Below are 14,382 nucleotides of genomic sequence, written 5' to 3'. Positions count from 1 at the left end.
TACCTTCATGCGCCTAAAGAAGTTTCACTACAAAAATTAAATTTATTATTTGTATTAATTTTCGACACTTAATATTTTAACGACAATTAAATTCCTAACATATCTTCCTTTTCCCTCCCTCCAAGTCTCGAAAATCTAAAGTTCTAGATTTGTATGAATAAAAACATGACTTAAAATTAGTTTGTCAAAGAAGTTTCACTTCTGACATGTGTACGCACGCACTTTTTTTTCGGTTAAACTCCCTAAATTTTATGAATAGTCTAAGATTCAAAAAGTTAAGGAAGCAAATAAAAAATAGCGTTTTGTATACTAAAACGCATGAGATAATTAAACTATATTGACGCATTTAGATGTGAATCATTATTCTTTATCCATAAATTTAAAATTTCCTTGTTTTGTTATAACAACAACAACACGTAAATATAGTTAGAAAGTAATCATCTTGATAATCAATATGAAAAAAATTTGAAGTGTATAATTTTTTGCACTATATAAATTACGCGTAGCAAATCGTATTATTAATAGTATAATACATATTATTTACTATGCACGGCAATCGGCATCAGACATGCCGGTACTCTTTCTGCACAGGATAATGACATTTTGTCAATTGTCGTTACACATCATGTGTCAGTGTCAGCCATCAATGTTTGTTGTCAAAACTTGAGTTTCGAATTGGTCGGCTGTTGTCAGCATTAAATTGCAGTTTGCATTGCAGTTACTTTAATTTACGATTTTTGAGTTTAATATGTCGTTTCTCCCAGTTTACTTTCAACTGGCGTTTTTATTAACCTTAGAATAAACTGTCGATTAGTGTTTATATATGTTAATACCATGTCTACCAGAGATAAATGGGTGCGGCGGTTCTCAGTCGACGAAACCGCAAAACATAAAAGTGGTTTTACTATTTATAAAATAACATCTGTTGTAAGTACTGTTATATATTTTAAATAATTAATCATGAAGCATTAGCTTGTATATTTAGTTTGTTGAATGGTATGTTGGTTATTTCTTAAAAAAAGTTTGAAGGTCTCGTCGGAAAAACAAAAAGAATTGTATTTAATTATATATTTTGTTTAAGTACTACTTACTGTTAGTAAAAGTAAAAGTTACTTCTATACTGCTTTCAATAGTAGCCACTGTATATGACATTTAAGTTAATGGCAATGTCCTCCATTTAGTTTATTTTAAATTAATTTCATGTTGTTATTTCACAATCTTATTTAAGTGTCATCATATACTTAAATTCATGTACACATAATAATAAAAACTTTCATGTTAAAATAAACCTGTGTGTTTTTGGTGACCTTTGTGTATAACTTTTTTTTTAATGTTTCTGATTTCTAATGTTTAGAATTAGCTTCCTATTTAAAAAACAACCATAGTATAAAATAAAAATGGGCTAGGAAAATAGTTGGTTGTTTTGGTATATCCTAATAAACTGTACAGTAACTAGCTGATCAGTTATTGGATTTTTGTTGTGGAATTAAAAGGAACACAAGGTTAATATTCGACTCAAAATATCGTAAGCTAATATTCATATACTCATAAGGATGTAGGTTTAAAATTAACAATCCTTAGCAAAAGATTTATTGTTTTGTTTTTTTTCAGCTTTTCCCTATAGATTCCCCTGAAGCAGTGACAGTAGTATCTGTATGGAAAAGGTACAGCGATATTCAGCAATTACACAAGAGTATGAAGACATTACATGCTGGCTTATACTTACGAGGAACATTTCCACCTCTGGCTAAAAGTAGTTTCTTTAAACGATTTCAACAAGAGGTGGTTCTAATATACATTTATTTAAAATATATTTACTAAAAGCTTATAAAAAAAATCACTAGCTTTTAACATAACACATACATTGTACAAATCCCATCTGGATAGTTTATAATTTTTATAAATGCTCATATAACACTTGCTTGTATGATAAAGGTTATTGTTTTTTTTAATGAGATTTAACATATTGCTCGGTAACCAAATTATGTTGAAATAATTCAAACAATGGATCTATAACAGATGTTGTTTTCATTTTTAAATTATCAATTTCAGGTGATAGAAGAAAGAGCAAAATCAATAAAAGAACTATTGGAGTTTGTGGCTGAACATAAACTGCTTTTTACAAGTACAGATTTTGTGAATTTTCTTCAGGTATGTTGAACATTATTTGAGTAACTGACATGTTTTGAGTTAATCAATATGTATCTTTTTGTTTGAAATTGTCTTTTTTTAACTCAAAAATGAATTCCATATTACAATGTGCCCTTTCTTCAGAGGAACTCATAAAAATACATAAAAGGCTGATCCCCCATTGACTGGGAATATGTTTTAATATATTTAAATTTTTAGTCTGGCTACCCTGATCCAGAGCCAAAGGGAGTTATAAATGCAATTAGATCCTCTCTCCAGCTGCCTATTGAAGATGCACCTCCACTTGAGTATCAGACATCTGATGATGATACCAAGAGTCCAGAGAGTAAGAAACTATATATTTGTAAATTATATAACTATACTGGTTATTTTTTTATATGTGACATTCTACTTTTTAACAATAATTGAAATTAAAGATAATAACATTTTAGGAATATCAAATACTTTTGAAATATTTGAACTTAACAATAATCTATCTTTGCTTGGAATTTTTACTGAGTTTTACCTACGATCGCTATCCAACGAAAAACTAATAAGTTTTCCTTAATCATTAACATACATTTCTTCAATTTTTCCTGATTGTTCTCTATATATGTATAACAAAGTGTTATATTAATTAATTTTAGATAAAAATCTTCAATCATCAACTACAAGTCCAGTACATTCGAGTATACCAACGGACATATCACAAATACCAATTTATGAAGCCGCTGATGTCGAATTGCGAGTATCGAGTCGAAAAACCGATTCGAATTCAAACAGTTTTGAGTCACTTAACTCACTCGATAGTATTTCCAGTGATCTATACGATGAACTGAGTAAAGTTACTATAAACAAAATCAAGCCCCTTGTTAGAAAGAATGTGTTGCCCGATTTAATTAATTTTGATGCGCCATCCACGTCCAAATTCGATGATTATCACACAATGCCAAAACGATTCGATGGATCGAGTGTCGATACTATGTCGATTAATTCTTCTATGATGTCGGAGGTGGATGGAGTTGTTAAAGAATCTAGAAATCTATCGATCTCACAAAATACAGAAACAATGAGTAAATATGACACGTCTTCGTTGCGATCGATTGGGTTCGATAGAACGCGGCGCAGTTCGTCATATAGTGTTTTGTCCCTGTCTGGTATGGAATGTAAAACAAAGACAGAGGATAGTTATGTATTCGAAGCTGGGTATTTATTAAATTTGGCGGCGAGAAGTGAAGATTTGGGTGAATATCAAAGGGCATTTGAGTTCTACAAATCTGGCATTGAGAAGATGCTTATTGGTGTACAATGTAAGTACAAATTTAACAGCACGAGAATTTCCTAAAGACTGTCAATAAGTTTAAGCCAAAATTCGTGGTTAGTGTAGGTATTAAAAACCGTTGCCTGGCAATTTATTAGGAGTTTATACATCAAATTTCAAACTTATTTTGTCTGTTCGTTCAAATGTTTTGTCTGTTACTTTGACAAAAAACGTTATGAAAATAGCACATAGCATATCGATGTTGTGCCTAGATTAGTTTATTAGCTATTTCTCAATAACCCTAGAATATTTAATAATACATATTATCTTTATAAAGTGATCTAATTAATTTAAGGTTAAATATAATAATTTCTAGACATGCCATGGACATTCATATAAATGATACCATCATCAATAATGTACAAATATTATTAAAAAAATATGTAATACAATCTCAAATTTATACTTTTTTTATAATATTGTTGAATGTAGCAGGTATCCTTAATTAAAAAAAAATGTTTTTTTTAAAACTCATAAAGAATTTGGTCTTGGGTAGGAATGTCCATTCTTTTTTCTGACGCAACAACTTCAATGCTAATGCTAAGTTGTCGGTCCTAACCAATATTCCCTATAACTGGAAGTTGGAACTACTAATATAACGTAATCCTATCATGTATCATGTTTAACCGCAAACTGATATTCCAAGAGTATTTAATATACAAAGAATAAAATCATAGATACGTCACTCTTTATTGCTCTATAGAATCGACTAGGACCAAAAATATTGGGATTTATCTAACAAACATTTCTTGTAAAAGAAAAGTAACAATACACTTTTGTATATAAACTTATGAAGCGCGTTCTTAGCGTATTTGGAACATACCGGACTGACGAACATGCACATGTATAAAACTTCGAGCTGTCAAAAACTTAATTACCGTACTTGACGAAACTTATCGTTACGAGCCTAAGATGCTGTATCGCGATATTCGTGTCGAATTATATAGCATAATAATAACAATTATTATTATTATAAAAATTAATTAATAACAATTATTATTATTATAAAAATTAATTAATACTTGTTATTGGCATATAATAAAAACAGTGCCGATAGATCCTTTTAGTTCTGGGCCTGAGATTTCTGGCATCTGTTTCGTGATCATTTGTTTTTCTCTAATAGGCAAGTTAGTTGTTAGCCATCTGTACACATAACATTTCTATGTCTAAGGCATGCCGGTTTCCTCATGATATTTTCCTTCAGCGTACGAGCGAGTACACACAATATACAGAAAGCCCATTGTTGCTCAGCCGGAACCGAACCTTCGACGTCATGTATGAGAGTCACACACTGAAAAGAGTGGCGGAGAGTTTATTGCCAGTTCTTCTCTTCCGTTCTACGTCCTTGATTGGAGAACTGGCAGTAAATGTAAAATGAGAAGCATTTAATATATATTTCTTTTTTGACGTTCATAAGTGTATAATGTGTTACCTAAATGAATAAATGTTTTTGATTTTTTTTGATGCCATCACTGCTGTATAATGAGATATGGCTTAGAACTATTTGTGATTGAACTTTGTACACACTTATCTTCATTATTGAGATACTATGTGTAAGCTCCATCAATGACACATTGGCCCTAAGTATGGCGAGGGCACATCTATGATTTAAATCTCTGATAATACCACAGTAATGACACTGATATGTTATCAATATCATTAACATTTAGTATTGATACATTCGTAGAACTTAGTATACGTGATCATAAAACTTAACAGATAAAAAGAATGCTAGTGACGATTTTTGCTAAGATTTTTAAGTGTTAAATTTATTTAAAGCTTTAATAATTAAAGAAATTCAAATTAAATGAATAACAAAGCTCTGTATAAAGAGAGGCATTTAACACATGCTTTACTCATAATCCTTATTTAGCTAATAGAATCAATGGCGGTCTATCTATGAATTTATTGTTTTTAATAGAAAAATTTAACAATGGATTTTGTATATTTACATTCTTTTTTTCAAAAACAAGTGAAGCAGAATTGTAAGTATTTACTTAATAATATTATCTTAATAAATTCTAATCAAATTGACTATCATTTGATTGAAACGATTAGACACCTACCTAAGTTTATTTGTTAAAAAATATTTTTCGTATTGTAGCTAGGTATTGTAGTAAAGTACAAAATAATTAGAGCTAATTTTAATTAGACGAAAACTTAGTTAAAAAAATAAACCATAGCTAACCATATTTATATTCCTTGAGTTTCAAACATACACCTCGGGGGAATTGTAATCTAGCCAAGGGCTCCCCTAGTGTTGTCTAGCGTTAGATCAACTTAGTTGCAACCATATTATGTTATTAATAAAGTTTTATGATTATTATAATAACACTACATAACAATATCACAATAGGAGAAGAAATTAAAAGTGACAATGGATGCTAATGAGCGATCTTACAGCTAAAAGAAGTTTTTTATTGATGTGAAACATGGCGTGGCGACGCATGCCGTGGCGACGCGTATACATATACAGTCTATATGCAGTAGTGTGTACGGTGTGTGTATTTCGAAGTCACTGATTAAACGAATTAAGTAGTCACGATTTGAAATAAATTCGTAAATTTTTGTATTTATTGAAAATAAATAGTCATCGTTATCTGGAAAAATAGTAATATTTTATTTTATCATTATGTCATATTTAGTTCCTATCAAAATCTGTTCTTTTTTGCATATTACTTTTACAAAATACTGTCGATGTTTCACATCTGTCAGGCGTGCCGTGACGGCTCACCTTTTTTTTATTGGTTAAGCGTTTACTTACAATCTTGAGTTCAATCGAATCTCGGTACCAATAGTTACCTTCATATGTGTGCACACATACGCACATTATTTACGTGAGAAAATCGGTGTTTCTTACGGCTATGACGTACTTCATACTCTGTACGTTTTTGTCTCTCAAACTGACCCTTAGACCTTCAAATTGACGATACTTGTCAGAAATAGAAGCTCATCTTCAAAAAAAGTTGTACATTCGTACTATAGTTCTAGATTTTTCTAATTGTAGTAATTCAAAATGTTATATTACAGCTGATTCGGATCCGGAAAGGCGGGCGTTGATAAAAGAAAAAACCAATAAATATCTATCGTATGCCGAAGATATTTATAAGAATCATTTGAGCGGCGCAGAACAAAGTGTAAGATTATTTACTTTAAATAACTTTTTATCTAATATATAAAGAACATTGATTATAGGAACAAAGTAAAATATATGTTTCGCTTCTATAGCTATTACCAGAGCGAGAGATAGACACTCCAAAATCAATCCATTGCGGGATTCCCCTATCAATGCTTCGGCGACCGTATGAAGAATTGGCAATGTATCGCGTACTGGCAGTTCTTGGGAATACCATGATGTTGGTACTGCATAAGACTGAGCAAACTTGCTACGCCATGAAGGTATGTAACACTTCTAGTATTAGAGCGAGATAGTTTTTTCTAAGATTATTTATTTTTTGGGAGCAGTGTTGGCCTAGTGGCTTCAGCTCTCTAGTCACAGGACCCTGGGGTCGTAGGTTCGATCCCTGGCGCTGCAATGGACTTGGAATTGGACTTTCGATGTGCGCATTTAACATTCGCTCGAACGGTGAAGCAAAACATCCTGAGAAAACCGGCTAGCCTTAGACCTAAAAATGTCGACGGCGTGTGTCAGGCACAGGAGGCTGATCACCTACTTGCCTATTTGATTGACAAATGATCAGATTCAGAAATCTGAGGCCCAGACCTATAAAAGTTGTAGCGCCACTAATTTATTTTAAACTTTTATTAATTGAATTTTGATTTTCTTTAGATTAATAACCGAATTTTATATAACTTGAAACAAATTAAATAATATACAAGTAGCGACTATTAATACAAAAAAGGATTGTAAATGATTAATAATAATTATTAACTATTATGTATTTGGTAATAATCCGACTACTCTTGTAAAGTAGCTCTATTTGATTTTATCATAGTATTAATATGAGAAAATAAAATGATTTTAACGTATGGTTAATATTCTTATTTCAGGTCATTCAAAAAGTCCCACAAAATCTGACAGAATTTGACAATTACTTCCAACGCACTCACGACACAAGAGAACCAATTCTACCAACGCTCATACCGTATATGGTGCCCCTTCACGCCTACATAGACACAAATAATTTAATTTTTCTCATACTATCATACGCGCCTGGACAGAAACTATTCGATTATATCAAGAACTATGCAAAATCCGTCCCAAACACACCAAGGAGAGTGAATTTAGAAAATGTCTTCCCCAAAGAAACACATTCGGAGAATAATGTTCCGACAGATGTGAATCGAAATGAAGAATTGTCGGTCAAGGAATTGGTTACTAGTTCTCAGAAGTTGTTGTTAGACGTTGATAAAGCGTTGACAGAGAAAGGTGATAGTGATGTGAAGAACGAGAATAGGGATGTGCCTAGTCCTAGTGTTAAGGTGAGTTAAGGATTTTACTTTTCTAATTTTTAAAATACAATACAAATACGCACTTAAAAAGCCGGCAATCGCATCGCGAGCTTTCAGAGTTGAGTATCAGGTAAAGCTCCTGCCCTGTTAAAAAAAATACGTATAGTCCGGTCAATTTAGACATCCAAGGTTACACTAATTCGCACTTGGCTGAATATTGGTAGGATTGCTCAATACACTATTACAAAGGAAATGTGAAAAGTCCTCATCGATCCGGCACGTGCAAAAAAATTTACTCCGGGTCAAAGATCACAAAAATGGGTTTTTCGCGATTTTCAGCAAAATGGTAAGTTTTATCATAAAATTAGTTGAGACAAAAATTGTAGATCAGATAATTATCTATAAAAAATGTCTGAATACTTTTTTTCCTAAGAGCCACCGTTTTTGAGATATAACGATTCAAAAAGTTGAAAGAGTTGTAATCGTCATAATATGCACACGTTTCCACGCCACCTTTGAGGTAGTGTACTTAGCGCTTTTTTTTTAATGTGGTTTCCCCGGTAGGCCTATTCCACTGATCTTTTATGATTCTGTTTAATTTGAAACTATTGAATAACTGTAGATATTGACAAGGGTTGAAAATGATGAAAGGTGTGTAAATTATAAAAATAAGAAAATTTATCCGTCTGAATCTAAATCATCATTAACTTCTGCTTTCTCTTGTTCTTGTTCTTCTTCTCTTCCTTCTCCTTCTTCTCCTTCTTTATCTTCTTCATTCTGGGTGTTAATAAATTGTCCCAATAATGACACATCGCATGTCTCTTCGTCAACATCAAATGAATCTTCAATTGTTGGCAATTCAACATTGGAGCATGACCGGCCTTGACAGTTTGTACATGCTACAGAACAAAACAGTCCAAATTTTTTGCAACCACATTTAGTACTACATCCCTTTTAACAGTTGCAAAAAATGGTGTTTAGTAGTTTTTCTGGTGCAGGTGGAAGTAAAGTTTGAACTGGCTCTAATGAATTGTCGACCAACTTCCAACCCCAGTCTTTTGGGTGTAACTGATTACCAAGCCACACTTGAACTTGGTAATATACCCGAAAAAGATGTTGATGAGCAGCCGCTGAGGTTGGAGGAGACATGCTAACTGCACTTGTTTTTTATTTCGAGTATTTTTAACGAAACATGCTGAACATGAAACATGCATCTGACTTTATCTAAGCACGTAATTTTTTTAGGAGCTCCATACATAGCGAGAAGAAAGCGAATTCCGTTGGTGGAGTAACTTCTTGTGGAGTTGAATTACTCTTTTTAAAAACTCCAGCACACTGAACTAAATTTTGTTTTTCAAACATTTTAAAAACAGTTGTTTTACCTCTCCTGAAAAATGCAGATGTTGAATCACAACCAGTTACTGCATGTAAAAAAAGTGCATAATTTTGACACTTTGCAAAAGTCGATAAACTGTTTGATGAATATATTACAGATTGTTGTTAGAAGAACAAGAACAAGAGAAAGCAGAAGTTAATGATGATTTAGATTCAGACGGATAAATTTTCTTATTTTTTGTAATATACACCCCTTTGTCAATATCTACAGTTATTCAATAGTTTCAAATTAAACAGAATCATATAAGATCAGTGGAGTACCGGGGAAACCACATTTAAAAAAACGCGCTAAGTACACTACCTCAAAGGTGGCGTAGAAACGTGTGCATATTATGACGATTACAACTCTTTCAACTTTTTGAATCGTTATATCTCAAAAACTGTGGCTCTTAGGAAAAAAAGTATTTAGACATTTTTTATAGATAATTATCTGATCTACAATTTTTGTCTAAACTAATTTTATGATAAAACTTACCATTTTGCTGAAAATCGCGAAAAACCCATTTTTGTGATCTTTGATCCGGAGTAAATTTTTTTGCACGTGTCGGATCGATGAGGACTTTTCACATTTCCTTTATAATAGTGTATTGAGCAATCCTACCAATATTCAGCCAAGTGCGAATTATTGTAACCTTACCCCTATTTTTTAGTCTAATTTGACCGGATTAGTAATCAATTGCCTAGATTTGATACATGATATTGTTTATATTAGACTAGCTATTGATCTTCGTTTATTCGTTTATGATATTAAGCTTAGGTTTTCTAGAAAAGCGGTGCCGTTAACTAACAGCCGTCATTTTATGGATGTTAATAACGGCCGTCTTTACTTTTTAACATAATGCAAAAAAACAATAAATTTCGCTCGTCCAAGTCATGTTTCCACTCACAATTAATTAATACGTTGAACTAATGTTTATCACCGCTATGACGGCCATCATGCAAATGAAAGCACCGCTATTTGACGTTACGGTGACACTCAACGTTCTCTAGAAAACCTACACCGATGTTCTTTATAGACAACGTATGAGTGACGTCACCCAACGTTACATTACGGCCGTTAGATAACGGCACCGCTTTTCTAGGAAACCTAAGCTTTATCGACATAAAGTTATTATCTGCTTTAAATACTTATAAAATTAATAATTACTTCAAATAGTAAAATCATCAAATAGTGTAACGGGCACAAATCTGTTGTTGAAAATATGTAAATACTAGCTGGCCTAGCGAACATCGTACCGCCTAACAGTCGATTCTTTATTTTTTTAAATACTTATTCTGCTATTCGGGACACCGGTCTAGCTAGTAAGATAAAAAATAAAAAGTTGATAAGACAACAAATACATTATGTCAAAAAATAAAAATTTACCTTCCCGGAACCCCTCCACTAACATTTGAACTTTATGATATTGTATTAAAGTTCAAATTGACTTTTAAGTATTATTACGAATATTTTGTATGGGATTATAGAAAAGTGTTGTTTTTAGACTTTTTCACTCAATGTTTTTAATTTTTCTCTCCGTAAGAACCATCCTCGTACTTCAAGGAATATTATAAAAAAAAATCAGACTATCGAGAATCGGTCAAGCCGTTTTCATGTTATGTCGTGACAACGGAAAACGGGTTTCATTTTTATATATATAGATTGAAGCAAACAAACTGAAATTTGAGGTTCCGAACTTTAAGAGCGTATTAAATAACAGATATAGTCGATTAAAAGTTTTTAAAACTGAAATGTGTCTAGTACAAGTTTTATTTGAAACAAAACAGGTTATTTTATCTTAATAATTTCAGTTATCAAAATCGCCCCGTGACGTGCTTCCACCTTCAACAATATGTATGTGGGGAGCGGAAATACTGACTGCGTTAGAAAGTTTACACAACGCTGGTGTTATTTGTCGGTAAGTTTGTTAATTTGTAACTTTTTTTCATTACTATATATTATTTATAAAATTCTCGTGTCACAATGTTAGTTACCATACTCCTCCGAAACGGCTCAATCGATTTTTTTCAAATTTTATATGCATATTCAGTAGGTCTGAGAATCGGCTACTATCTATTTTTCATATCCCTAAGTGATAAGGGTTGTCCACCCCTAACAATTTATTTATATTTTTTGGACGATTTTTTTTTATAATGTGCCATTAAAAAATATACACCACCCTAAATGTTCACCCCTCTACGATTAACCCCTTATTTTTTATTATAGCAGATAGTTATTTTTATTATAAGGAAGAGTATACGAACCTATTGTAATTAAACTAATACTTCTTAGATTTTTCAAGAGTAGGTATATATAAGTATTTTATTATTTATTTTTAAACTTAAATGATAAAAATGCTTCATGATTAATGATACATGAAACTCTTATTTTGAGCGCCATCTACATTCGCGATTTGTTATTATTTCCGCGTGTGTTGAAAGAAGTTCGCGTCTTTTGTGATTAAATAATTGTATTTAAAATCTTCCAGTGACTTAAATCCATCAAACGTCCTCTTATCTGATGGTGGTCAGATCATTTTGACGTACTTCATCCACCACTCCGGTATGGATATGGCATTATCCCAAATCCGGCGGTCTCCTTGGAGTATATACATTGCCCCGGAGTTATATACTCATGTTTATATGGAAGAGGATGGATTGGACAAAGTTTGTGATTATTGGAGCTTTGGGGCGATCGTGTATGAGCTTATTTGTGGAGTGGTAAGTTTTGTAATATTTTTTTTAATACGGACTGCATTATGTTGTATGTGTTTTTGGAGATTCTTTTTTATTTAATAACCTGTTGGTTCGATATATCAAAATGTATTTATCACTTTATTAATTACGGAGTGAGAACGTAATCAAGTTATGTCCAATACAAACACTCATTTTGAGAAATAATCAATTATTATGAAACATATTTTCATAGTCATTGGATAGAGTTATTTACTATTTCAATAGACAATGCTATTATTTCGTGGATTAAACATTGCACTTGATAGTAACTAAACTATATAAAATGGTTTCCGATTGACTTCACACGTGCAATATCGAGCTTATAAGAATTTTTATATTCGTTTGTATCAAGAAATTAACTTTTCAGCCTCTATCGGAGTACCACAAGTCAACTTTCACGAGCCATACAATCTTACAGCTTCCCGAAGGTCTCAGTGTTGAGGTGGAATCTCTGCTCACTCAGGTGATAATTACATAGAATATTTTCCCTACTCGCCTACCTTGGTAAACAATCGGGTAGGAAGGCATAAAAAGTTGAACTACCTTCGTAAAAAAATAAAAAAAAAACAAATTCAAATAATTCGTTGAAATTAATACAGATAATATGTCAACTTATGGGAGACAATTATTTTATACCCTACTTTTTTATAAATGAATTGCTCTTATTTTTACGCTATTGTTTTAACTTTTAATGGAATTTTATAGTAATGGTTCGAAGTTTGAAAGAATAAATGTTGTCTAAATCATTTTCTATTAAAAAATTCACGCTTTCAGCTCCTAACATATGAACCTTCGGAGCGTCTCGGCGGCGGTAAAGATGGTATAAATGAAATAAAGGAACATCCCTACTTTAAACATATCGACTGGCAACACGTCTACAATAATTGGATCGTCCCGGATTGATGCTATTTAAAACAAAACATTGGACTTGAAAAAATTGGTGAGACCAACAATTAAGAGCTACGTAAAAGTCGACAGTTATAATTGACTTCTGTTTTGATATAGGACCCATATTATATGATACCGAATCTAGTTACAAAAGTTTTCTCTTTTTAGAATTAAGTTTGTGAATCTTACCTTAAAAGCCGGCAACACATCTACAGCTATCAGCTACGACAGTCACCTATTTCCGTTGATTCCTTGCTCGGTTGCGTTTATAAAAATGATAAATGTCAGTATTATTACGAATTTATAGTATATTTTAAGCTAGTTACATAATACTAGGGATGGCTAACTCAACAAAATTACTTGCTCTCTATTCTCAAAATTTGACAGATGGTTGTTGACATTTGACAGTTGCCACTTGTTTTTATGTTTACGTTAAAACAGTTGATTAAATTCTTAAAAAACGTGAGGAAAGGCTTTATTCACAAGTATAAATAAATAAAATAACTTTTCGAAAGTAAATTGTCAAAGCGAAAAATGGTAGATCATGCGATAATTGTTAACTAGGCACGCTACAATGTTACTCATCCCTATTACATACTAAAGTTAATTATCAGTATTTTAAAGGTAGTTTAGGTTAAAAGGTCATCAGGACATCAAAGTATTCTAACTTTGGACTTAAACCTTCCTTTTATAAAACCGTTATTAAATGCTTTTTTTATATAATAAGAGTTTCTACTGTACTTTCTCAGTGCTAATTTTAAAATAATATCATTGCTAAAGTATTTAAATGAGACCCTATTTATATCTTTATTGTTATGTGCATATATTTTTTTATAACATAAATTAAAATTTTCAATATCTTAATATATATAAATTACGTGTCACGTTGTTTGTCCGCTATGGACTCCTAAACTACCGAACCGATTTCATTCAAATTTGCACACCAATTCTAACAGATGGCGCTGTGTTGAAAGTACCTACATTTCACATAACCACCAAAAAAGCATGCTGGTCCCCATGACTGGTGTTCTCCTACCGTTTCCCTTGAATAGTTTGCTACTATGTAATATAGCAAAAACCTTAGCCACAGCAACGCTTGGCCGGTCTGCTAGTATAATATAAATTTATTAAACTACGCCATTCCAATTATTTAATTTTAAATAAATTATTTCCTATGTTCAAATACCGTTTACGTCGTGTGACATGATTTTTTAATAGTACAAAACTGATTTCGTTTTCCTAAATAAGAGATATAAATTGTAATCTGTGGCAATGCTACCAGTATTAATAATCCGAATATGACATTTCACATAATCATTTAATACTTTGTCAAACTCAATGGAGAGCAATATTCAATTTTCCTTTTTACGATAAGAATAAGGAGGATAAATATTTATAGAGACTTAGAAACATTAGTAAGATCTGTTAATTATAAGAGTAGTGTCAAGAGGGTAGGTTTAAACTTAGAGCTTATAGGAGGGTATTTAGAATTTTGTATTGGACCATAGGTAGAAGTTAGT

General features: G+C 32.0%; 1 protein-coding gene across 2 annotated transcripts; it reads left to right on the top strand.

Annotated features, from left to right (window-relative positions):
• The first annotated feature begins 668 nt into the window (after positions 1–668).
• Positions 669–13,655, top strand: LOC125053288 (ribosomal protein S6 kinase-like 1). Of its 2 annotated transcripts, none has more exons than XM_047654586.1 (12): positions 669–927; positions 1,612–1,782; positions 2,053–2,151; positions 2,350–2,476; positions 2,778–3,440; positions 6,482–6,588; positions 6,680–6,850; positions 7,463–7,894; positions 11,051–11,157; positions 11,728–11,959; positions 12,342–12,437; positions 12,749–13,655. In XM_047654586.1, exons 1-12 carry the CDS (start codon positions 835–837, stop codon positions 12,875–12,877), a joined length of 2,427 nt encoding a protein of 808 aa, XP_047510542.1. In that variant the 5' UTR covers positions 669–834; the 3' UTR covers positions 12,878–13,655. The 2 variants fall into 2 exon arrangements, with proteins under 2 accessions (XP_047510542.1, XP_047510541.1); XM_047654585.1 differs by having other exon boundaries at positions 2,350–2,530.
• Positions 13,656–14,382: the final 727 nt, after the last annotated feature.

Source organism: Pieris napi, chromosome 10 (genome assembly GCF_905475465.1).
Source record: "Pieris napi chromosome 10, ilPieNapi1.2, whole genome shotgun sequence".
NCBI lineage: Eukaryota > Metazoa > Arthropoda > Insecta > Lepidoptera > Pieridae > Pieris > Pieris napi.
The sequence above is the reverse complement of the archived record's forward strand: the minus strand, read 5'-3'. Positions and strand labels throughout refer to the sequence as shown.

Coding starts and splice junctions, on each gene's coding strand:
- LOC125053288 (XM_047654585.1), top strand. CDS start 835: ATGTCTACCAGAGATAAATGGGTGCGGCGGTTCTCAGTCGACGAAACC. Junction 6,851..7,462: donor AAACTTGCTACGCCATGAAG/GTATGTAACACT, acceptor TTCTTATTTCAG/GTCATTCAAAAAGTCCCACA. Junction 7,895..11,050: donor TGCCTAGTCCTAGTGTTAAG/GTGAGTTAAGGA, acceptor TAATAATTTCAG/TTATCAAAATCGCCCCGTGA.